Source organism: Dama dama, chromosome 29, assembly GCF_033118175.1.
Source record: "Dama dama isolate Ldn47 chromosome 29, ASM3311817v1, whole genome shotgun sequence".
Taxonomy (NCBI): domain Eukaryota; kingdom Metazoa; phylum Chordata; class Mammalia; order Artiodactyla; family Cervidae; genus Dama; species Dama dama.
The window spans coordinates 69361473-69384569 of record NC_083709.1 but is presented as its reverse complement, the minus strand read 5'-3'; the positions used below and the strand labels follow the sequence as shown (position 1 = coordinate 69384569).

The window sequence follows — 23097 nt, the reverse complement described above, 5'->3', positions numbered from 1 at the left end:
TGAGACGTCCCCCCCCTGCAGTGAGACACCCCCCCGCCCCCGCAGTGAGACGCCCCTCTCTGCAGTGAGACGTCGCCCCCCCCCCCCCGCGCAGTGAGACGCCCCCCTTGCAGTGAGAGGCCCCCCCTGCAGTGAGACACCCCCCCGCCCCCACAGTGAGACGCCCCTCTCTGCAGTGAGACGTTCCCCCCCCCCCCCCCGCGCAGTGAGAGGCCCCCCATGCAGTCAGACGCCCACCCCCCCCGCAGTGAGACGCCCCCCCCACCCTACCCCACCCGCAGTGAGACGCCCCCCCCTGCAGTGAGACGCCCCCCCCTGCAGTGAGACACCCCCCCCACCCCACCCCACCCGCAGTGAGACGCCCCCCCCCTGCAGTGAGACGTCCCCCCCTGCAGTCAGACGCCCACCCCCCCCCCCCCGCAGTGAGACGCCCCCCCCCTGCAGTGAGAAGCCCATGCTCTGCAAGTGGAGAGTAGCTCCCGCTCGCCTCAGCACAGCCAAGTTAATTAATTCTTTTTAATTATGAGAAAATATTTTTACAAAGATGAAAGCAACATGTTAGGTTCTAGTACATATTCTATGCCAGAGTAGCTAAAACTCCAAGAGATGAAGAAAGAGCAAAAATGGGACAGGTTAATGTTCAACCCGAGACCCTGTGGAGAGTAGCTAATATGAATAACAGTGGGTCAGTGGCAGGACAGGGAATGGTTTTGAGTCTTTTGCTCTGTCCCTTTTGAATTATAAATGAGTTACTGTAAAGGGCAGTTTGGTTTTAGGATAATTTGGACATAATCTAGAAATTCCGTGAAATAAAAAGAATTCAGTGATTAATTGCATAGGCTAGCATTTCTTTTTCTTTTTTTTTTTTTTTTAGGCTAGCAATTCTTAAGAGGTGGTATGCACTCATTCTGCTTGGGGTAGTACAGAAAATTTCAAATGAAATATCTTTTACTTTAATAGTTTGGTGTTTATTTGAATGTGCCTTAGAAGAATTTGTTATACCACAAACCTGTGACTTCATAGGTGATATTGTTGGTTTTCCATTGACATTAGGGATATGAAATTTTCATTTTAAACACTTTCAGTAAAAATAAGTTTATTTGAAGAAATCTTTAAATAAATAATAATACAGAAGATGTTATGACAAGAATATGGCAAAAATCATGAAGAGAGAATGTAACAATTGGAAAGTTTGGGAAATACTTCATCAAACCAGAGGATAAGGTAGATTGACTTGTAAATAGAAGGGTTCGGAATAGCAGTCAGGGAAAGGGAATAGGGTAGAACTCTCAGAGGATCTGGATTCCGGTTCCAGCTGCCACTAGGCCCATATGACATTGACTCCCTGTATAAAATAACTCTCATGTCTCACTTAGCTTTATTATTTAGTGGTTCTGTTTCACTTACTGTTATTGAGATTATGAACAATCATAATGACAGCCAGAGCAGGAAAGTCTGCTATGTGCCAGATGCTTTCCAACAGTCATCATTCTTTTTATAAAATTATTTATTTATTTGTTTTTGGCCGCACTGTATGGCATGTGGGATCTTAATTCCCCAAGCAGGAGTTGAATCTGCACCCCTGTATTGGAAGGTGGAGTCTTAACCACTGAATGGCCAGGGAAGTCCTCAAGAGTCATCATTCTTAATTCTCATAATAGTCATGTAAAGTAAGTGTAGTAATACCCATTTCATATATGAGGGAATCGGTGCTGGAAGATCTTGGCAGCACAGAACCTGATTTGAATGAACTTAGATCTGACTCTGGAGCCTGTGTTTGTTCCTCTGAGCCTGACTGTGTCATCATAGCAAATTCCTATTCACCCTCAAAACTAAGCTCGAGATCACATATTCCAGGAAGACTCCTTTGACCTCATCTCTCCATCTTGGTTGGATGTCCCACCTCTGTGTTCCCTTAATTTTCTGTGGAGGTTTCTATTTGCATTTGTATTCCCAGCACCCTACATACTTTGGGGGCACAGATTACACAGTCAACAAATTGCAGAAAGAGGGAGAGGATGAGGGAGAGGGAAAAGGGAAAGAGAGAAGGGACTGAAAAAGAAAATGTATTGCTGCCTTATTCTATTAAGTAAGAAAGGAGTAGAATTGAGAGGCAGGACAGTAAGGTGGTTAAGCAAATGGCCTCCTAGATCCAAACCACCCAGTTTTGCCACTTACTAGATGTGTGGCTTGGGACACAGGTGCAATACCTGTGCTTCAGTTTCTTCATCTACAGAATAGAGATGTCAATAGTACCTACCTTAAAAGCTGTTGTAAAGACCAAACGAATTATCATGTATAAAGAACCTAGAAGACTGACTGGCAGGCACTCAGTAAACATCGGCTGTTATTATCTCCATCATAAAAGGGGAAGGGTTAATACTATAGCCAAGTGAAGAAAACAGCTAGTACCGTGACACAGAGAACCTCGTCATTTTCCCAGTTCTACTTATTGACCAATGTGGAGTCCTTCCAAAGCAGTTACAATGAAAGAGAATTACAGCCAAGGATGCACTATTTAATATCTTTATCTTTCCACTTCTATGACAGCAAAATGAAAGACTCTATCTCTACTCTTAGAACATCCTGAAATACTGGTATTAAAATTATCACAATGAATTACATTCTAAACTTAGTTACTTGTGGTCTACCACCCTCAACTAGACTAAGTTCCTTGGAGGAAAGGATTTCTGTTTGTTTCTTGTCCAGCTTTTAGAAAAGGGGATGGCATGAAGTAAGTGTTCAATACATGTTTGCTGAATGAACATTATAGAAAAGATGTGTGCCCGTGAACACTAAGATGAAAAACATTACATGATATTTATCATAAAGAGGCTCAGATCAAGTGACACTTCAGCTCAGAAAGGAGAAATCACCTCTATGTAGGCAAGGTAGTAGAAAAGAATGAATGGTCACATCTGTGAACTTTGGAGTCAGACTGCTTCGGTCTTGAGCCCTAACTACAGCACTTATGAGCTTATGTGACCTTGGGATGTAATCTAAATTCTTTAAACCATAACTTCCTCGTCAGAGAAATGGGGATAATGCTCCTTAGAAGAATTGGGTGATCTCAAGTGCTTGTGACATGTTGTAACAGGTCACTGCCTATTATGGTTTGTAGAGTGACCAGCATGCCATCATCAGTATCATCACCAAAGGCTTTGTGATAGAGGCCCTCACTATGTGGACGGGCAGACACAAGGGAGGAGCGCTGAACAGCCAGGAGGTGTGAGTCAAGGTACTGTGGGCGTTGGATAGATTCAAGGCCAAGCTGGGAGGGCACGTGGCACTATTTGACTGGATCATTGGGTATTTTCAGGAAAGTAATGGGAGAGAGGATTGGGAAATCAACTTTAAATGCCAGGCTGACAAATTTAGTCTTTATTTTACGCGTAACACTGAGACTTTACAGGCTTCTAAGCAGGATAGTGACCAGTTCAGAGCCAAAGTTTCTTTTTTTAAAAAATTTTATTTATTTATTTTTGACTGTGCTGGGTCTTCATAGCTGCTTGGGCTTTTCTGTAGCTGTGGTGATCAGGGGCTACTCTTCATTGTCATATGCAGGCTTCTCATTGCAGTGGCTTCTCTTGTTGCAGAGCACAGGTTTTAGGGCGCTCAGCCTTCAGTAGTTGCGGCACGTGGGCTCAGGAGTTGCAGCTCTGGGACTCTAGAGCACAGGCTCCATAGTTACGGCACATGGATTTCAGTGCTTCCCGGCATGTGGGATCTTCCTGGATCAGGGCTCAAACCCATGTCTCCTGCATTGGCAGGTGGATTCTTCACTACTGAGCCGCCAGGGAAGCCCTTAGAGCCAGCTTTATTTTATGGGGAATGTTTTGACTGTTTGTGCAGGGCAATCTGGGGAAGGTGAGGGGAGATAGGAGCAAATTAACCACTTAAGAAGCTTCTCCAATACTTCCCAGGAAAAGTTGAGGTCCCCCACTGGGATGATGGCTTGGGGAATGAAAAAAGCAATGAGTGTGTGGGACACTGGGAAGAATGAACTCACAGAACTGTGTCTAGCTGGATGTGAAAAGCCAAGTGAAGGGTCAGAGGCAAAGACAATTCTGAACTGGATCGCCAGTTAGAACTGGACAGCCAGGAGCATGGTGCTGCTGTTTGCTCTGCTATAGCAGAAGAGCTAAGAATGGCAGAAATAAAGCGCAGGAGAGCCTGGCTTTAGGGGGAAAATATATTTGCTTTTTGATATGCTAAGTTTAAGGTGCAGTGGGATATTCAGGTGAGGAATGACATTCAAGAGACACTTGAAAATGTGATCTTAGAATTCAGACTGATAATTATTTAGAAGGTGTCTGCATAGAGAGAATAGCTAAAGGTATACAGTTGGATTGGCTGTCTGAGAGAGAGAGAAGAGACTCGAGGAGTCATCCTTGAGTAGTACTTCTCACAGCTAGAAGAGCGAAAGAGAAGTGTGTGGAGGAAGATGACGGGGAGGAGGGAGGGATGAAGAACATTACCACCAAAACCAAGAACAGAGTGACAGAAATGTTCAGAGGAATTGAGAGTTACAGCGAGGTCACAGAGAGAATTGAGAAGGGACCACTGGCATTGGCCATTAGGAAGTCATTGCTGACTTATGAGAGAACAATGTCTGGAAGAGAAAACTAGATGGCAGGTGCAAAGGAAAGAAGAAGTGATGTGGGGGAAGGAGGCGGTCGACTTGAGCGTACACTGTTCTGGAAGTTCAGGAATGTAAGGACAGCGATGTGATGGGGGAGCAAGGTGGGAGCAGTATTGATCTTCCCAAGGTAAATGACCACACATCAGTGTTTATCCAGAGATGCTAACCGTCTATACGTTAAGAAGTAGAAAGCAATATTGGTGGAGGAGGTCGGAGGAGGGAATTGGAAACTAGATAGAAAGTCAGGTTACAGCCATTCTAAAGTCTGGGACCATGGTATCTGTATGTGTACGGCCCCATCTGTTTCAGCAGAGACAGGGGACTTATTTATCACATATCAACAGGCTGTGAGACAAGAGGGAACTGAGAAACTCTCCCTCTCCACTCAGGAAAACAAAGCTTGATCAACTCTTAGAAAAGAATTGAAAATTTTGAAAAAGTATTTTAGCAAGGAAAGAACACTAAGGGGAAAAAAGGCATATGATAGCTTCCCTTTCTTTCCTTTTTCCACCCAAAAGCACTTTGGGAAAATGCCCAGGTGCATCATAAGAACTCTCTAATAATACTGTTAACACAGTGCGTTTATGGCATGTCTGTCTGCACAGTGCTTCTTGTTTTATAGAAAGCTCTCACGATTTCTTTTATCCTCCCAGAATCCCTGGGAGGTATTACTTTTTCTCTGTTTTATAAGGGAAGAAATTGAGGACCAGAAAGAATCGAGCAATTTCCCCTCAAGTTACACAGCCAGGAAATGGTAGAGCTCCAGATCCCTTGCTCTTTTTTCCTACATACTTTCAAATCCCGCTCATGTGGTCTTCACAGTATAACCCTCCGTGTGTGGGATGACAAGTCAACGTGTAGTGAAGTGACCATCCTCATTTCTGTATTTCTATCAATGTGACCTAAAACTACATGAGTTTGGGGGCACTTTTTCATCAAATCCTATTTCTCACTGAATAGTATCCAATGCTTCCTATTCACCCCTGTCATCAAGAGTCCCAGGGCAGAAGTTCTTAGCAGCATGCTTCCCTCTTCCCACATCTGCCCAGTTCAACCAGACCTCTGACGTGCATGAACAGGGCCTCAATACTTAAACCTGCTCCGCGTGGGTCAGGAGACAGGAAAGCAGTTCTTTCCCTCCATATCTAGTGTCCAAGTAGGAAGAAGGCCAGACTTGCAGGCTCGGGTTTCACACGGAGACTGCCACTCTACACTCTGAGCCCCAGTGCCATGCTCTGAAAAATGAGGATACTAAGAGCTGTTTTATAAGTTTGCTGCAAAGATTCAGGCAAGCACCTGTGATGCGTTTGCTATTCTGCTGTAGCTGTCTTGAAATTTTTAACACTTTTCAAAGTAGGAGGCCTGTATCTTCATTTTGACTGGGCCCTGTAAATTATGTCACTGGCCCTGCCTGTGTGTCCTTGGCCAAGTCACTTAACTTTTCTGGGCTCCAGTCCATAATTAATTAAATTCTTAGGATGATTCTCAATCTTTCTTCTATCTTCTATTAGCACAATTTGATAGGGTTGATCACAGCCTCCTTGAAACAGTGTTTTCATTTGACTTCCAGAACACTGCACTTCCCTGGTTATTCTCATCCACACTGGTTGCTCCTTTGCTGTTTTCTCCTTAGTCTATCAGCATGTCTCAGACTAAACTCCTGATCATCTCCTGCAAGCCTGTTCCTCCCAGTCTTCCTCATCTGTTAACGGTAACTCCATGCTTCCGGTCGATCAGACCAAAACCCTTGTCTTTGTCTCTTCATCACTCATTCCATATCCAGTTTGTAAGCTACTCCAGGGTCTGACCACTTCTTCTCCACTCCCATTATAGTCCAAGCCTTAGTCGTCTAGATGATGCATGATCCTTATAATTGGCCTCCCTGCTTCCACCTCCTCGCCCTGTCCCCATGGTCTGTTCTTTATACAGTAGACAGAATAATCCTTTAAAAATATGTCAGGGACTTCCCTGGTTAAAACTCCACGCTTCCACTGCAGAAAAGGGCCTGGGTTCCATCCCTGGTCAGGGAAATAAGATCCCACATGCTGTGGGGCACAGCCCAAAAAAAAAAAAAAATCAGATGGCATCAGTCCTCTGTTCAGAACCATCCCATGACCATCCATCTCTCAGAGTAGAAATCCCTACAAGGAGCATAAGCTCCCTCTCAGGACCTACCTCCTGCCACCCCCTCACCTCGGGCCATTCACCAGTGCCTCTCTGCCGACAGGTCCTCCAAGAGGGCTGCCCAGCTGGCCCGCCAGCCCCCTCAGTCTCCGCCAGTTCTGCTCAACTGTCACCTTGTTTAAAATAGCAACTACTAGCAGCTTTCCTCCCTCATTCCTTATCCTACCCTTATCCTGTCCTCATTCCTATTCCCTGCTCACTGTTCTCCAAAGCTCTCATCACCATCTGATATTAATACACCTTTGTATTTATATGCATATTGTTGATTTCTTCCCATTAGCATGTAGGCTCTGCAAGGGCAGAGACTTATCTTTTAACGGCTCTGTCTTCAGCACATGGGTCAGGGCCAGTGAATGACAGTAGAAAGAGCTCTGGAACAAATGATGATGTTACTATAATTAAGTCACAGCAGCATCAGCCCCTCTGAGTGTGCACAGTCCTTGCACAGGCTGCACGCCCGTGAGGCTGACACTGCACACAGGAGTGAGGGCATCTGTGGGGACAGCTCTGGGTCAAGCCTCCTACTAGATTATACCTTGGAGATAGAAAGATGAATCGAGAGTGGTCTCCACCCTCAGAGAATTTGTGGCCTAGAGAGAGGTGTCTTGTAGATGTGCAAATAACTCTAGAAAGAGGCAGCCTTTGTTGAAAATATTCAGTCTTTAATGCCTAACATTCTGTGATACATTCTGCTAACTGCTCTAGACTTCCCTACTGAGGGAAAGGACAATGAACTATGGCTTGTGCACTTACTATGTGGCTATTTCTGTTCCAGACAAGTTCCTGCTGTGGCCTGCTTATCACACCAGAGACACCTTGCCTGACTTCCAATCTGTTTGCTCCACACTCCCTCCACCAGCTCCCTCCACCCAATATTGCTGCCTAATTTTACTGTTAACTTGAGACCCCACCTTCACATAGTCCCTCCACATTCTGCTTCTAGATATCAGAACATGAGGCAGGCAGGGGTGGAATCAGCCTGGGGAGGCTGGCTGCGTCAGGGTGTAGAGGGTCTAAATGTTATTTCCCTCCAACAAAGATGTGCGTATCTCTATGGGCCCACGGTACACAGGACCCAGAGACAAACATCTGTTCATCTCTGCAGCCTGACAGCTTGCTCAGTACATGGCACAGAGGAGACATTCAGTAAGGTTTGCTGAATCACTGAACTGGGCCTTAGAAGCTTTAAGGATAACTGTATTTAAGAAGTAATTTTGCATCTTCTGTAAGGTACCCCAGAAATATTCTAAAAGCTTATCTTATTTCACTATCATAAGAAAGAAACTAATCAGTCGGAATTTAAACATCTCAAATAAGGCTACTAGTATTTAAAATGCCTGTTTAAATTATAAAACACTCTTATTCTATAATTTTCAAAGTTATTTTAACCTGTATTTGAGTTTTTAAAACCTTGTATCTGAAAATTTAAAAATTACCATGAGATAAATTACAAATCACTCTTTGCATTCCCTTCATGAAATAGGGACTTCCTGAAGCTATCTGAGTTTTTAGATAGAGATTTACTTATGAGAAAGCCTGCAGAACCGAGAAACTTAAAGCTAGAGCTTAGAATCTGGTCATTAAATTCCACATTAAGTTTTGGTGGTAAGTCCTGGAGTGCTTGTTATAGAATTCTCAGTGTGTTTAAAAAGCTTGCTTCAAGGCTCCAACTAATAAAAATAAAAGGAAAAAAAATTAATAAAAAAAATAAAAAGCTTGCTTCTCTCATATGTTCACACCACACGTACATTTTCCTACCCAGGTGACAGCAAGCATTATAAGATGACCCACCTTATAATCAGTAAGATGTGCTGACAGCAATAAGTAGGGAAATTTAGGACAGGTGAACCCTTCCCCTCCTTGTTTCTCAGTTTCTCTGTATATAAAATAGGAGGAGGGACTAGATGGTTTAGGAAGGGATGCTAAAGCCTTATGAGTCTATGGATGTGGAGGGCATCTATTCACATGATAAAGGTTTTCTCTTCATAAAGAATTTCCTTCAGATTTTCTCTGAGTTTCTTTAAAACATTTAAACTGTGACTTGACTTACCAAAACCTTGCCACTATATTTTTATTACTAATAACAGCAGCTAACACTTATTAACGGGCTTCCCTGATTGCTCAGCAGGTAAAGAATACACCTGCAGTTCAGGAGACGCAGGAGACAGGGGTTTGATCCCTAGGTTGGGAAGATACCCTGGGGGAGAAAATGACAACCCACTCCAGTATTCTTGCCTGAAAAGTAAACATTATGAAGCAGGCGAGATATTCTAGGCACCATGTATTCAATATGCCAGGCACCTATAATATGCTTTATGTATGTTGTTTTTTTGTTTTTGTTTTAAATTTAATGAACACTTCCAGGTTTTATTTTTATGTATTTAGTTATTATTTTTGGTTGCCCTGGATCTTCACTGCTGCGTGCAGGCTTTCTCTAGCTGTGGTGAGCGGGAGCTGCTCTTTGTCGGGGCGCACGAGTGTCTCGTCACCGTGGCTTCTCTTCTCGCAGCACAGGCTCTGGGTGTGTGGGCTCCAGCAGCCGAGGCTGGTGGGCTCTAGGGCACAGACTTAGCTGTCGCCCGCAGGCTTAGCTGCTCCTTGGTATGCGGAATCCTCCCGGACCAGGGATGGAGCCCATGTCTCCTGCACTGGGAGGGGATTCTCATCCGCTGGACCACCAGGGAAGGTCCAGGACATTGTTTGATTCAGTCATCCCAATAACCTCATGAGATGCGTACCAATATTGTCCCATATTGTAGGGAGTAGACTGGCTCCAAAACCAAGTTGCCTAAGGTAGCTGAATTAGGGAATGTGGCAACACTGGAATTCAAACACTCTTCAACCCAACATCTGACTCCCGACACGTTGTTAACCCTTCATCTCACAGACTCGGTGCCCGTATCAGGAGGTAGTCAGTGCTCCTTCCCTAGGAGAACAATCCTGGTGTTCTGTGACCCTTTGCCTTCACAAATGGGGTGACCAATTGAAGACAGGTGACTCCTTTGGTTTCACTTAATTTCTATGACATAACGTGCTGATACTTTCATTGAGAAATGATTTTTTACCTTCTCTGGGTTGATACAGAGGATTTAACTAGTTGTCTTGAGTCACTTATGAATGATCTGGTGAGCAGAAGAGGGTTCAAATTTGTCTTGAACTCCTATCTTTTTGAATTTATATCTTTTTGTCTATTATCTAAGTCTAACAGCAAGACTTTCCATTATTTTGCATACAGTTAAGGTGAAACAATGCCACATGCAGGAAAACATTGCAAGATTAATTTTACATCTTTATAATTTTCGCATTCATTATATTCACTTTCACAAGAACTATGTGAGGTGGGCAAGTCAGGAATTAATTCATCTGCTTTGCAAATGAAGAAAGAGAATCACAAAAAGGGGAAGTGATTTGTTCAAGGATATCGAGCTGGTTAGGTGCTCGTTCCTATGCTATGCCACCTCTGTATGTGAAAAGGAACGTCAGACTTGAGCGCTTCTTAGCGTGCAGAGGCAAACGGCTGCCATGCCAGAGGCTGGGGTGTGCTAGCCCGTGGCTGCAGGGCTGCCTGTGTAATTAGCCACTGTGCTGGAGGCGAGGACATAGCATCAGCCGTGACCCTGCTCACACCCGTGCAGGACGATAAAGAAAGTAGAAGTAGCCAGCAGCTGTGGTCCAACTAGATAAAACTTTAAGGCGGGAGGTCAAGTGACAAGTGAACTCATCTATGTGTGTGTTTTTTAACTGTTAGTTACTTTTGACATTTTAAAAAAGGCTTCTTGTAGAAGTCAGACCAAAAGCAGGAAGATACTGCAGCAAGATGGATTTGGGAAAGGACCAATCTCTCTCAAAGCTCCATCAGACACCTGATCCTCGTCAAGAAGAGACCCAGGTTCCAGGTAATGAAAGAAACCTTAAGAGACAGTGCCTGTTGGGAAGGATTGGGCTATGATTACTTTCCTCTTTGTATGGGTCAGGCAAAAAAGGGGCATCATTGGGTGGGTACATTCATGTATTAGAAAGGAAGAATAGGGACTGTATAACTTTCTGAGCTGACTTCTAGCACTAAGATTCTAGTAAACAGGAGAAACATGAGGAAATAATAAATAAATAATTACATATATATATATATATGATAATGAAAATACCCAATAATGGATGGTGTGGTAAAACAAGTACAACCATATATGTAACACAAATATAGTGTAACTTTTGGAAAGGTATCTGGCAATAAGTAGCAAGAACTATGAGAGTGTTTATTCTGTTGACTGACTAATGTTAGTCTTTGTATATATGCTAAAGCAGCATTTTGGCTGCTTTTGCAGAACCCTAGGCCTTGAGACAGTGATTTAAAAATTTTTTATGCCATGGATCCCTTTGGCTTTCTGCTGAAGCTCTAGACACCTTCTTAGGCTAAATTTTTTAAATACATAGAGTTAAATACATATGATTACAAAGGAAGCAGTTACATTAAGAAAATTATCAAAATAAAAAACTGTGATATAATAATATATGTGCTTATTTACAGGTGCACATAATAATAAGATCCAGTGGTGGATCTCATTACCACTGTATCAAATCAAGTATTTCATCTCAAATAAATGATATTCTAAGGTATCTGTAATAACTGTGATGTGATATGGAAAAAAATCCATAATTTCTTTTTGTGACAAAGTCATATTCTGCTAAAACCACTGCGGCTTGTTATCTACATTCATAATTGAAGGAAGTGGGCATTTAGATTGGTAAAAATAAAGGCATAATTTTCCCCCATCCAAGTTCACCGTTAAGGACTACTGTTCTAAAATCAAAAGGTGTCATGGTCCATGAGGTGTGTTCGTTTTGGGAGGTCCCAGTGCAAATTTGGAATCATTCCCCTGGCTCTAAGAAGTTCGACATCAAAGACCTGTTAACTTTTCACAGTCTTGGATGGCAACAGAACTGTTGTTGATAGTAACTTTAATATTACAAAGAAACTTGGAGAAACATCATCCAAAGGAAAAAAATACAAAAGAAAAAAAATTTTGTGTGTGTGAAAATGCTTATGATAGTTGATCTACAGTGGCAAAAACAAAATAAAACAAACTGGCAACAACCTAAATGTTCAGTATAAGAGGAATGAGTGGATAAATGAGAATACATCAACTTGATTAAATATCATGTAGTCACTAAAGTTACAATTATGAGGACTAGATGATGGAATTTACTTCTGATGGTTAATAAATGGTAAAACTGTGGTATGCAATCATTGCAACTTTAATATAGGGACTAGATGAATACATGGAAAATCCCTTGGACAGAGGAGCCTGGCGGGCTACAGTCCATGGGGTCGCAAGAGTTGGACATGACTTAGCGACTAAACCACCACCAGATGAATACAAGGAATGAAATGAAAAGCAGGTTATAATGTTAAGGATGGCAGAACATGGCTGATTTTTTTCTTTACTTTTATGTTTGTACAGTATGCACACTCTTTTGAAGAAATTAGTAGCACATTTATATACAAATACTGACCTCATTTAAAAAATGTTGACTGAATGTTTGCTCCCAGGCATTCTTCAGGAGGCACAAGGATAAATAAGAGATAGTCCTTGTCCTCAAAAGGGTAGGAGAAAAGCTTAGACACTCAGTAAGGGGATTCTATCATTTTGCTATAGGACTTTTTTGCTGTTAATGCCATAATTCATCACTATCTCTCATAACTTTCATTTTGATCCTACAGAAGTCATTGGAACTTGGAGCTTGCGAAACAGAGAGCAACTCAGAAAAAGAAAAGCTGAAGCACAAGAAAAGCAAACGTCACAATGGCAAATTCGGTATAGTGTCACTGCAAGGGAGAAGGGACTGATATTTACTTAGCATATGTTACTTGTTAAGAGGTGCTGAGAACTTTTATACACTATAGATCATCTTTCCAACAATCCCACAAATCGGGAGCTGTTATCCATATTCATCTTCCACCCCCCCAAAAAGAAAGAAACCAAGTCTCTGAAGGTTAAATCTCTTGCCTAAAGTCACACAGCTAGTAAAGTGATGGGAACAGAATCTTATTTCTGCTCTCTTTTACCAGGTGATCAAATTATGTGTATTGTAGAGAGGCCTGCTATTCAACCACTTTAGTAACATAACCATTGTTGTTGGGAGTGGGAGATACCATTGAGAAGACCCCCAAGCTTGTTCTCCAAGCTTTCTGTTAGTAAAATTCATCTTTAATGAGTGTAGTTAACTCTCCATGGAGTAAACCAAAGCACTGTCTGTAAGTGAGTGATGGAAGAGCCTGAGCGTTCCTGTGTCCAAAGTCAGCTGTATGGAATCTCAGGGAGGGAAGACGTGGGCATGACTATAGAGCAGGCCGCATCTAACGGCCCCATTTAGAATATAACTATGAAGACAGAGGTATTGCGTGCTTGGAGGTAGACAAGGCGAACCCAGAGAGCCCCAGTACGACATCCATCTGAGCCAGGGTTTCTCAACGCCGCTGCCACTGATGCTGTGGGTAGGAGAATCACTGGCCTCTGGAAACACATGGAACTTTCCCTCCTCGGTTATGACAAGCAAAAATGCCTCCAGACATTGTTAAATGCCTCATGGGGTGGGGGGAGAGGAGGTAAAATTGCTCCCAGTTGAGTGCCATTGATCTAAGTGCTCTTCTTCTTAAAAAAAAAAAAAACAAACTTTTTTTTTTGGTTGTGCTGGGTCTTCGTTGCCGCCTGTGGGCTTTCTGTAGATGCAGGGGCCACTCTTCATTGTGCGGCACGGGCTTCTCATTGAGGTGATCTCTCTTGTTACAGAGCACAGGCTCTGAGTGCACAGGCTTCAGTAGTTTCAGCATATGGACTCAGTAGTTGTGGCTCATGGGCTCAATTGCTCGTCTGTATATGGAGTCTTTTCCGACCAAGAATTGAGCCCATGTCCCCTGTATTGGCAGCTGGATTTTTATCCAGTATCACCAGGGAAGTCTCCTTACAAAATTTTGATTAAGATTTAGCTCTGCATTTCTTCATTTTTGGAAAAATGTGTCCTTCAGTGGCAAAAATAACATAGGTATACATTTTTCTATGCATCATTTTTGAAACAGCACACAATGCAGGTGTTTTAAGTTCCTATTCTCACTGTGGACAGAATGTTATCTGTTCTGTGACAACATGTGTTTCTATAACACCAGTTAGCTCACATGTAATTGGTAAATAGGAGAGTGGTGTCAGTTTAACGTGGAAGTTGTGTTAGTTTGTAATTTTTCCCTCGTCAAAAGAAGCCAGAATAGTGGGAATAGAATTAAAAACTTCAGCAGGAAAGGAAGAAGCCTTCAGCTTGGCTGCTGTGTAGACAGGACTCTTTTCAGCCTGCATCCGGGCTCCTTCTGCAGAGAAGGACATCACTAGCTCTGCAGAAGTCGCCACATATAGCAGGCTGCACTTCCTCCTGCGCTCAGCGGCAGCCCTGCTGGCTCAGAGCATCATCCTTATTTGCATGATCTCAGCACTGAAAGCCTGCATTCACACTGGTGCTTTTGTGCATTTTTACCATCCCCGAGGCAGCCTCCCCGCAGAAAAAGCTGCCTGTCTGGACTCTCCCAGTTATCTCCCCTGTACCAACTATTGTTTATCCTAGTGTTATAAAGTTGCATAGAATTTGACTCATTTGCCCCATATTGTTTTTTTCCCCATCAGCACTGTCACTTTTAGTGCATGAATTTGCAGAAAGTGAGGTTTTTCAGGAATGGATATATGTTCTAGCGGAAACTTCTGTACTCAGGTCCTCTGACAGGTGACTCTGTTGAAGAATACCTGGTAGCTCCCTGAATTCCATACTCACCAAGCAACCTTCTGGTCATTACTGGTTTCTCAAGTACTTGCTCCAGAGAAAGTGCATTTTCACTTTGCTTTTCTCACAGTTCATTTAAAAGTTGGCCTTTAGGTTTATGTATAAGTCCCCTTGAGCTGGTTGCTGAGTCCCGACTGGAGAAATGGATGAGGCTGGTTTCAGTATGTTCTTAGAATTGGGTTTCTGTGCTCGTTGGGTTGGGGGAGGGTCCAAGCCTGAAGACATCACCGGAGTAGGTGGAACCTTGGTGAGCCTCTTGGTAGCGGGCTGGCCTTGCTGTTGTGACGCATTTCCAGACTGCTGAGGGCTGTACTCACTACAGTGAAACCTCATTTCCAGAGAGAAAGGACAGAGTGCAATGGTTAAGAGCCCGGTGGCTGAAGTCAGATAACTTGATATGAAGACTAGCTCCCTCACGTCCCAGCCATTTCACCTTGGGCAAGTTACTCAGAAAACGGTGCTTCAGTTTTCTCATCTGCAAAATGGAGCTTATAATAGTATCTGCCTCGTAAGTTTATGTGAAGATTACATGAGATAACAGAATAAGTAAATTACTTAAAACAGTGCCTGACATGGAAGAAGCACCATATGTATACATATATATATATATATACACACATATATGGTATATTCTGTATTAATATGAGTACAGATTTCTATTTGGACAATTCATCCATGTAAGTTATTCCATGCTCTTACAACAACTACATGAGGCTGGGCAGATATTATTTACTACATTTTACCTGTGAAGAAACTGAGGCTTAGAGAGTTTGACTTGCCCATGATCACATAGCTGATAATTAAGAGTACAAATTAAATTTTAGACCACACAGATATATTTGTATCTTTTGTGAAACTCCTGGGAAGAACAGGAAACATTGTATTACTCAGACTCCCTCATATAGAGATCTACATAACAAATTATTTAGGATTTAATTTCTAGGATAATAAGTGTTTCCTGAAAAGTTCACATACATCAGTTTTTAAAAACGTTTTTTTTCCTTTTTTTAAAAAAACGTTTTAAATTAAAAAAATTTTATACAGCATCTTTTAAAAACTTGATAATAAGGACTTTATAATTTATCTTGTTACCTTGGTTACTTGAAATTAAACTTCAAAATGCTGGGCTATCATTTTTACCTTCATATCATCATATTATTCCTACCTTCTATATTATTTTTAATACTTCTTTTAAACTATACTATTACAATACAAACCTTTTAAATATTGACTTCAAACTGGTTTTGGTGAGACAGAGTCTTAAAAAAATTAATTATGGGAATTTTCAGACACAACAAAAGTAGAATAGGGTATACATTTTTTGAGTGTGCATGAACTGTGAGAACTGCAGAGGTGTAAAAAAACACTGGTTTCATCTTGAAAGAATGTCCAGTTTACTAAAAGAATTTGGGTTTCTCCATTAAGCATAATCCTCCTGATAAACCCTATAGGAGTGGTAAGCATGGAGAACCTTTCAGCCCTGTGGTCTGTTAGAGAAGGCTCCATGGGGCAGATAGCATGGAACAAGAGTTTCAGTAAGTTTAGAAAGCGATGAAATGCTTATTTATAGTACCTCCCCCCCCCCCCCCAACCCATCTGTATTAGCCTTCTGTATTTGGTTATATTTGCAATACCTAACAATTTGTCATTGGCTGCAGTTCTCATGCATATCTTTCCATCTTCTAGATCTTTATCAGTTCAAAGTAGGTGTAATATGACCACTCACACCTTTTCACCAAGCTGCTTTACCTCAAGAGCATGTTTTTGTAGATTTGGGCCCGGCTTTTAGTACATCTCATCTGACTTGCGCTGCAGCCTCTTAGCCTGTTTTACACAAGGCAGTGTATGAAGCGAGCGAGCCAGGCTCATCACCTGCAGGCTTCCCAGACCTGAAGCCCGGCTGTGCTGCAGACCTAGCAACACAATCATATCAGTTTTCCCCACCGGCACAGAGAAACGAATTCACACAGGCCAAACCCAAAGAGACTATTATGTAAAACAGAATGCCAGTCTGTTCATTTATAATATCAGTAATACATTTTCTATAACCAGAGTGTAAGTATACGCTCTCAAACACACACACACATACACCCCCCCCCCCCCACACACACCGCTCACTAAGAAGGTTCTTGTTGAACGAGTCATCAAAGACAAAAAAGTCCTAAGGGTCATTTCCTCTCCGGACAATTGAGAACATTTAGCATACTGCTTCTTCATTTTACACACAAGGAGACTGAGGCCTGGAGAGATTAAGTGGCTTGTTCAAAGTCACACGACAAGGCAGTGGGAGTCCTGGGACAGTTACTGTCAAATGTTTATTTGAATTCTGGAGTCCTGTTTTTGACAGTAATTCTGATTTCTCCATAGAGAGAAAAAACACAAGTGGCAACGAACAGGGAAAAGAAGTGAAAGAGGCAGAAAGAGACAACAAAACACAGAAATGAAGGTGGAGCTTCCGTCACAATTAGAAAAGGAAGTGATGGAGAAAGCGCCAACACCTGGAGAGACAGAAATCGAGCCACCTGGGCATGTGACCGAAGCTCTCCCTCCTGCAGTGTCCCCACAAAGAGTTGCGCCCGAGAAACATGTTTCTGAAGTAGGTCAAGAAAGTGTTACCCTTCAGGAAAATTCTTCTGAGTACCAAGCAACAGCGGTACAAAACCACTCTTCTGAAATATGCCAAGATATGGCTGAATCTGAAGACCTCTCTCCTAAAATGTGCCAAGAAATAGCTATATTTCAAGACCAGCCTTTCAAAATGTTCCGTGATGTGGCTCAGCCTGAAGACGTCTCTCCTGAAACATGCCAAGAAGCCATTGCAGCCAAAGTCCTTTCTTCTAAAACATCTGAAGATACAGCTGACCTTGAGGGATGCTCTCTTGAAACATACCAGAAAAGACCTGAGCCCGAGGAACCTGATTCTGAACCAGGTCAAGGAATAGTTGAGACTGAAAGTTTTGTTTCTAACACACAGCAAGAAATGGCTGAGCCCAAAGAGCTTTCTACAGAAATACACCAGGAAACTGTTGAACCTGAACACTTTTCTCGTAAAATAAATGAAGAAATTGCTGGGTCTAAAGCCCCCTCTCATAAAACAGCCCAAGAAACATCTGTTCCTGAAAAATATCCCCCAGCAATGTACCAAGAAACACCTGGGTCTGAAGAATATTCACTTGAAATATACCAAGAAACCCCAGGACCTGAAGATGGTGCACCTGAAATATACCAAGAAACAGCTGGACCTGAAGACCTCTCTACTAAGACATATAAAGACAAAGATGTTCCTAAAGAATGCTTTTCCAAACTGTACCAGGCAATAGGTGGACCCCAAGACCAGGATCCTAAAGCACAGCAGGAAGATGCTAAGGATGTTTATACTTTTCCTCAAGGTATGGGTTTCTTACTGGGGTCAAGTTAGTGACACTGCCATTTCTTAACTGCTCCCTGTTCATAATCAGAGCACCAGATAGGCGTCTCTCCCTTGGAGCACTGATTTATAGCCTTCTGTGACAATCCTGGGTTATCCCAGTTATCTCAACAGGGATCTTTGATGTCTTTGTCCAGTTTTAAGTGAAAAATGTTTATCATTCAACTAATATCCATTTGGTATATTTCCATGTAATTTAAAGAAAATAATTGAAATTATAAGTGTATATAGTGGGTACCTGTACATACTATGCATTTTGGGAAGCTTTAGTAGGTGAAGAAAAATGAACCCTATGTAGAGTCGATTATGTGCAAAATATTTTGGACAATTACATTTATATTAACATAAAATCTTGGTGAATAAAGTTTTTTTTCCTAGAAAATTAACATTTCCTGGCAAACTAAAAGCAAATAAATTCATGGTACAAGGTACTGAGAAAGATACAAAGACATAAAATAGGGTCCTGATACTAGGGAACTCGTTGTTATAGGAGTTAACAGGCTTACCTTTCTATTTCAATATTTGTCCCTGAAAAGCATAGTATTTTAAAAACAATGTGATCTTTATTCAATTTTACTTGTCTCAGGGACATAACTGACAGCCTTGGTTCTCCTTGTTCAGTAGTGTTCTCAGTGTAGAAAATGGGCTGAGCCGAGCAGTCTATCCCCAGGGAATTGTTTTCTAAAGAAATTCCTTTGGTTGCTTATTTTCTCTTTCTCCTAACATATGAGTGCAACAAAAACCTGGGCTTAAGTTGGGTTCCAAGCAATATAGGTTTTGAGGAAATACCTTTTTAAAATTACAGTAAAAGCAGACATATGAAACACCACCTGTATTGACGGGAGTCCCCTGCTGGAGACGCGGCTCTGATCAACACAGCACCAGATCCTCAGGGCTTTGTTCTAAACCCAGTGAGGTTAAGACAGGCAATTAATTAGTTATTTTATGCTTTTTGGCAATTAATGCTTATCTTGTTTTTTCTTTGTCTTGCCGAACAAGTAGAAATGTCTTCCTTTATGCTGATTATAAAATTGCTATAGTGATAGTTATAAATGTTCATTATAATAAATTAAAGCAATATCTAAGTGACTATAAAGTGCCCTATGATACCACTTCCTATCTCTGATCCCCAATGTTAAGTTTTTGTTTTAACAAATGAGATGGTACAATACATTCTATTTTATAACCTGCTTTTTTTCACATGTCATATATATTGTGGCCATCCGAATGACATCTTTGTAACAGTCGTCCAGTATTATGTTATATATACAGCAATTTATTCAACCAGTCCTTATAATGATGAACACCTAGGTTACTGCCAAGTTTTACTATTATAACAATGTTCAATGGACATCATGGGAAGTACTGGTTGTTTAACTAAAGTTTATATAGCACTTTCTATCTGCCAAACTCTCTATTAAACATTTTTTGTGAATTACTTTATTCAATGTTAGAAACCTGAGTGGATAAATAATATGTCCGTATTTTATAGATAAGGAAACTAAGGCACTGGAAGCTTAAGTTGATCTGATTGCTTCCTTGGATAAATTCCTAGAAATTGACTTGCTGGGCCAAAGGGTACCAGCATTTAAAGTCTGGATACATTCAGTCAGACTAGCCCAAAAGTAGCAATTCACAGAATCCAAGAATTTATGTAAGTGCCTAGTCTCCATGCCCTTGCCAACACTGCACAGGATTATGTTTTAAAAATCTGCGCCTATCTGCTAGGTTTTTAAAGACCAACCAACCTAATTGTTTTAATTTCCACTTTTTTTGATGACCTATGATACCAGGCTTGCTTTTATGATTATTATGAATTTAAGTTTTTCCTTTTGAGAATCACCTGTTTGAATACTTGCTCCATTTTATATTTTGGATATCTATCTTTTTGATTAAAAATATCTTTAAATAATAGTTATTAAATCTTTGCCTACATATAAGTTGAGTCATAAACATTTTTATTCTTGTTGTTTGTGGTTTAACTTTGCTTATAGAGGTTTGGACATCTATATGACCAAAATTTTAATGTTAGTTTTTAGTTACTCAAACTTGTCGTGATTTTAGTTTTTAATGATTCAAACCTGTCAGTCTTTTTTCTTTATGGCTTCTAGTCTGTGGTCTGCTTAGAAAGTCTTTTAAAATCTTAAGATTAAAGAAATATTCTATTGTTTCTACAACATTTATTATATCTTAATATTGAAATCTTTAATTCATCTGAGATTTGTTTCTGTGCAAAGTGTGAGGTAGTTTTTTTTTTCTCCAAATGGATAGCCAATTGTCCCAATACCATTAATTGAATCTACTTTCACATTTTTTTTTTTATTTTACAGAAATGAAGGAAAATCCCAAAGCAGAAGAACCAGAGATAATAGAAATTCCAAATGTGCTTCAAGAGAGTAACCCAGAAAATGACATCTATAGTTATGTTTTGTTTTAACAATGTTCAACCATCATAGTCATCCAACAAAATACACATCTTAGTACATCATATGTGTGATTTTCTCAAAATATGGTAGAAATCTCTATAATATTCATTAATTTTTAACAATATCCCCCCACCTATAGATATATAGTCTATAGACATATAGACTATATCTGAAAGAGAGTTAATGTTTTTTCTCAGGCTCTACCACATGGACAATATTCTGCTAGTGTGTATGTGTGTGCACGTGTGTGTGCACATATGTGTATGTATGTGTAATCTGGGGAGAGGATAGGGGTGGGAACAGACTTAATAGCTTTACTCCCCTTAAGAATTAATCAAAGAAATGTTTGCTCTTGCTCAACCCCTCCTTTTTTCCATTTTTAAAGCTGAACAATTAAAATTTGGGGAAGTATATAGTTTTCTTGTAAACTTTGATCAATTATTAATGTAACAATAGTATCAAAATTGTATGCAGGCTTCAGTTGGCTTTTAGTAATTTAATAATTTTAACAATTCTTATCATTCTAGGACTTCTTTAAAGATATTTTCGAGTGATGTTTGCACTTGCATATTTGAATTTTGGTTTTCTATTTTTACTTTTAAAATATTGTAATTGTGCAAAATGTACATTAAATCATTAGTACATGTTTAACTGTGTGGACAGCATCATGGTAAGCATTGTGAGGGTCAGAAGATCTATAACACATAGTCCTTACCTACTAGGAGTTTAATATAGTCTCATGGAGGAACAAAACAGAAAACAAAGAATTACAAAGGAAGAGAGTAATGCTAATGCTGTTTGGATAGAAGATACAACCAAGGGAATACTCACTTTTTTGCCAGAGTGACCTGAAAAAATTGCACAGTGGAGCCTTGAAAGTTGGAGAAGATTTGTAATATAGGTGAGGATAGCAGCATTATTGTATGTGACACAGAGAAAGGTGAATTCAAGGTATGTTCAAGAACTGCATGCCATGTACTACAGTTAATGCAGGGCCCACGTGGAATAGCAGAATTAAAGTTTGGCAAGAATCCATCTAGCCCTACCTTGGGCTACCCTCCTCTCATTGTGGGTGCAACGGTTGTTCTTTAAAATTCACGAATCTTATGATATTAAATCTAATATGATGTGTGATAAGATCCAAAGCTTTAATTTATTTTCAGAAGGACCCTTCACTCAAATGAAAGATTAAGAATCATTATACTGGGACACCCCTGGTCGTTCAGTGGTTAAGAATCCGCCTTCCAGTGTAGGGGATGCAGTTTGATCCCTGGTCAGGGAATTAAGATCCCGTATGCCACGGGGCACCTAAGCCTGAACACCACAACAAAGATCCTCCAGGCTGCAACTAAGAAAAAAAAAAGAATCATTATACTGAGAAGTGTTTCTCAAAGTGTAGGCAGATACCTACTTTGAATCATTTAGGGTTTTTTTTTTTTTTAAAGGCAGATTCCTAGATCCTACCTCTAGAGAAAAGGTTATATCATAAACTACAAATAATCACATGTAATGGTTATTTATATAATCATTGATCCTCTAGACAGGATAACAAAAATTGCAAATCATATAATGCAAGTGCTACATACTTAAGTTCCTGCTTTCCACAAGGAGAACGAACTTTTTCCTTTAAATCAAGTAGCAATCTACTTCACCAATGTGTCCAAGTCTGCTGTGCATTTCAGAACATGTCACACTTGGTATCGTATTTTTGGCGTGACTGTCATTCTATAGATCTAAGGCCAAGAAGGCAAATACCTCTGTTGGTCCACAAAACGACTATCACTTTTCGCAACACCCCCATCTAGTGGAAAGTTGCAGCCATTACGGCCCCAGTTTTACATCGTGCAAAGAGCGCAACAGTTCTCAACTTTTGTTTCATAGCTGTCCAGAACGTCCGCTCCTGCAAACATAATAAAGGCATTCTTTCCCAAATTTCACGTGGAAAAAACCTATCAGAGGACATGTAGGGATATGAATTTTATCAGTTTTTCAAGTTTTTGTTTTAAAACCCACAATCCTCTCTAAATCTTTGACTCCTGATGGTTATTTTCTGATAGTGGTCTATTAGTTCATGACACATAAACATGTTTAGGAACAGCTTTTCATGGTTGTTAAACTTTTAAATCTGTGGAGTTTTATGATCCTGAATAATTTGTTTTGCAGGCAATATGTCTCTCTCCCTCCCCCTGCCCAAGAAAAAAACAGGATAAAAAGCTCAAAAGTAGAATTAAGTATACAGAGAAACTTTATAAATATACAGGTGAGAGATAAGGTTACAAGTAAGTAGGTAAGAGGCCTTGGTGGCTTAGATGGTTAAGTATCTGCCTGCGATGCAGGAGACCTGGGTTCAGTAACTGGGTGGGGAAGATGTCCTGGAGAAGGGAATGGCTACCCACTCCAGCGTTCTTGCCTGGAGAATTCGATGGACAGAAGAGCCTGGCGGGCTACAGTCCATGAGGTCACAAAGAGTCGGACACACACACACACACACACACACACACACACACACGTAAGAGGCCGGGCTAGCGCTGCAGGGGTAACTGGTCATCGCAGGGGCTTAAAACTGATTCTTGTAGGCCCTCAACTTTTTAGAGCTT

The 23097-nt window shown here is 40.9% G+C and overlaps 1 protein-coding gene across 1 annotated transcript; it reads left to right on the top strand.

The window, feature by feature from the left end:
- Positions 1 to 10266: 10266 nt before the first annotated feature.
- Positions 10267 to 21111, top strand: HEMGN (hemogen). Its single transcript, XM_061132315.1, has 4 exons — positions 10267 to 10722; positions 12546 to 12639; positions 17015 to 18036; positions 20405 to 21111. The coding sequence occupies exons 1-4, from the start codon at positions 10644 to 10646 to the stop codon at positions 20509 to 20511; spliced, it is 1302 nt and encodes a 433-aa protein (XP_060988298.1). The 5' UTR covers positions 10267 to 10643; the 3' UTR covers positions 20512 to 21111.
- Positions 21112 to 23097: the final 1986 nt, after the last annotated feature.

Coding starts and splice junctions, on each gene's coding strand:
- HEMGN (XM_061132315.1), top strand. CDS start 10,644: ATGGATTTGGGAAAGGACCAATCTCTCTCAAAGCTCCATCAGACACCT. Junction 10,723..12,545: donor AGAAGAGACCCAGGTTCCAG/GTAATGAAAGAA, acceptor TTGATCCTACAG/AAGTCATTGGAACTTGGAGC. Junction 18,037..20,404: donor TGTTTATACTTTTCCTCAAG/GTATGGGTTTCT, acceptor TTTATTTTACAG/AAATGAAGGAAAATCCCAAA.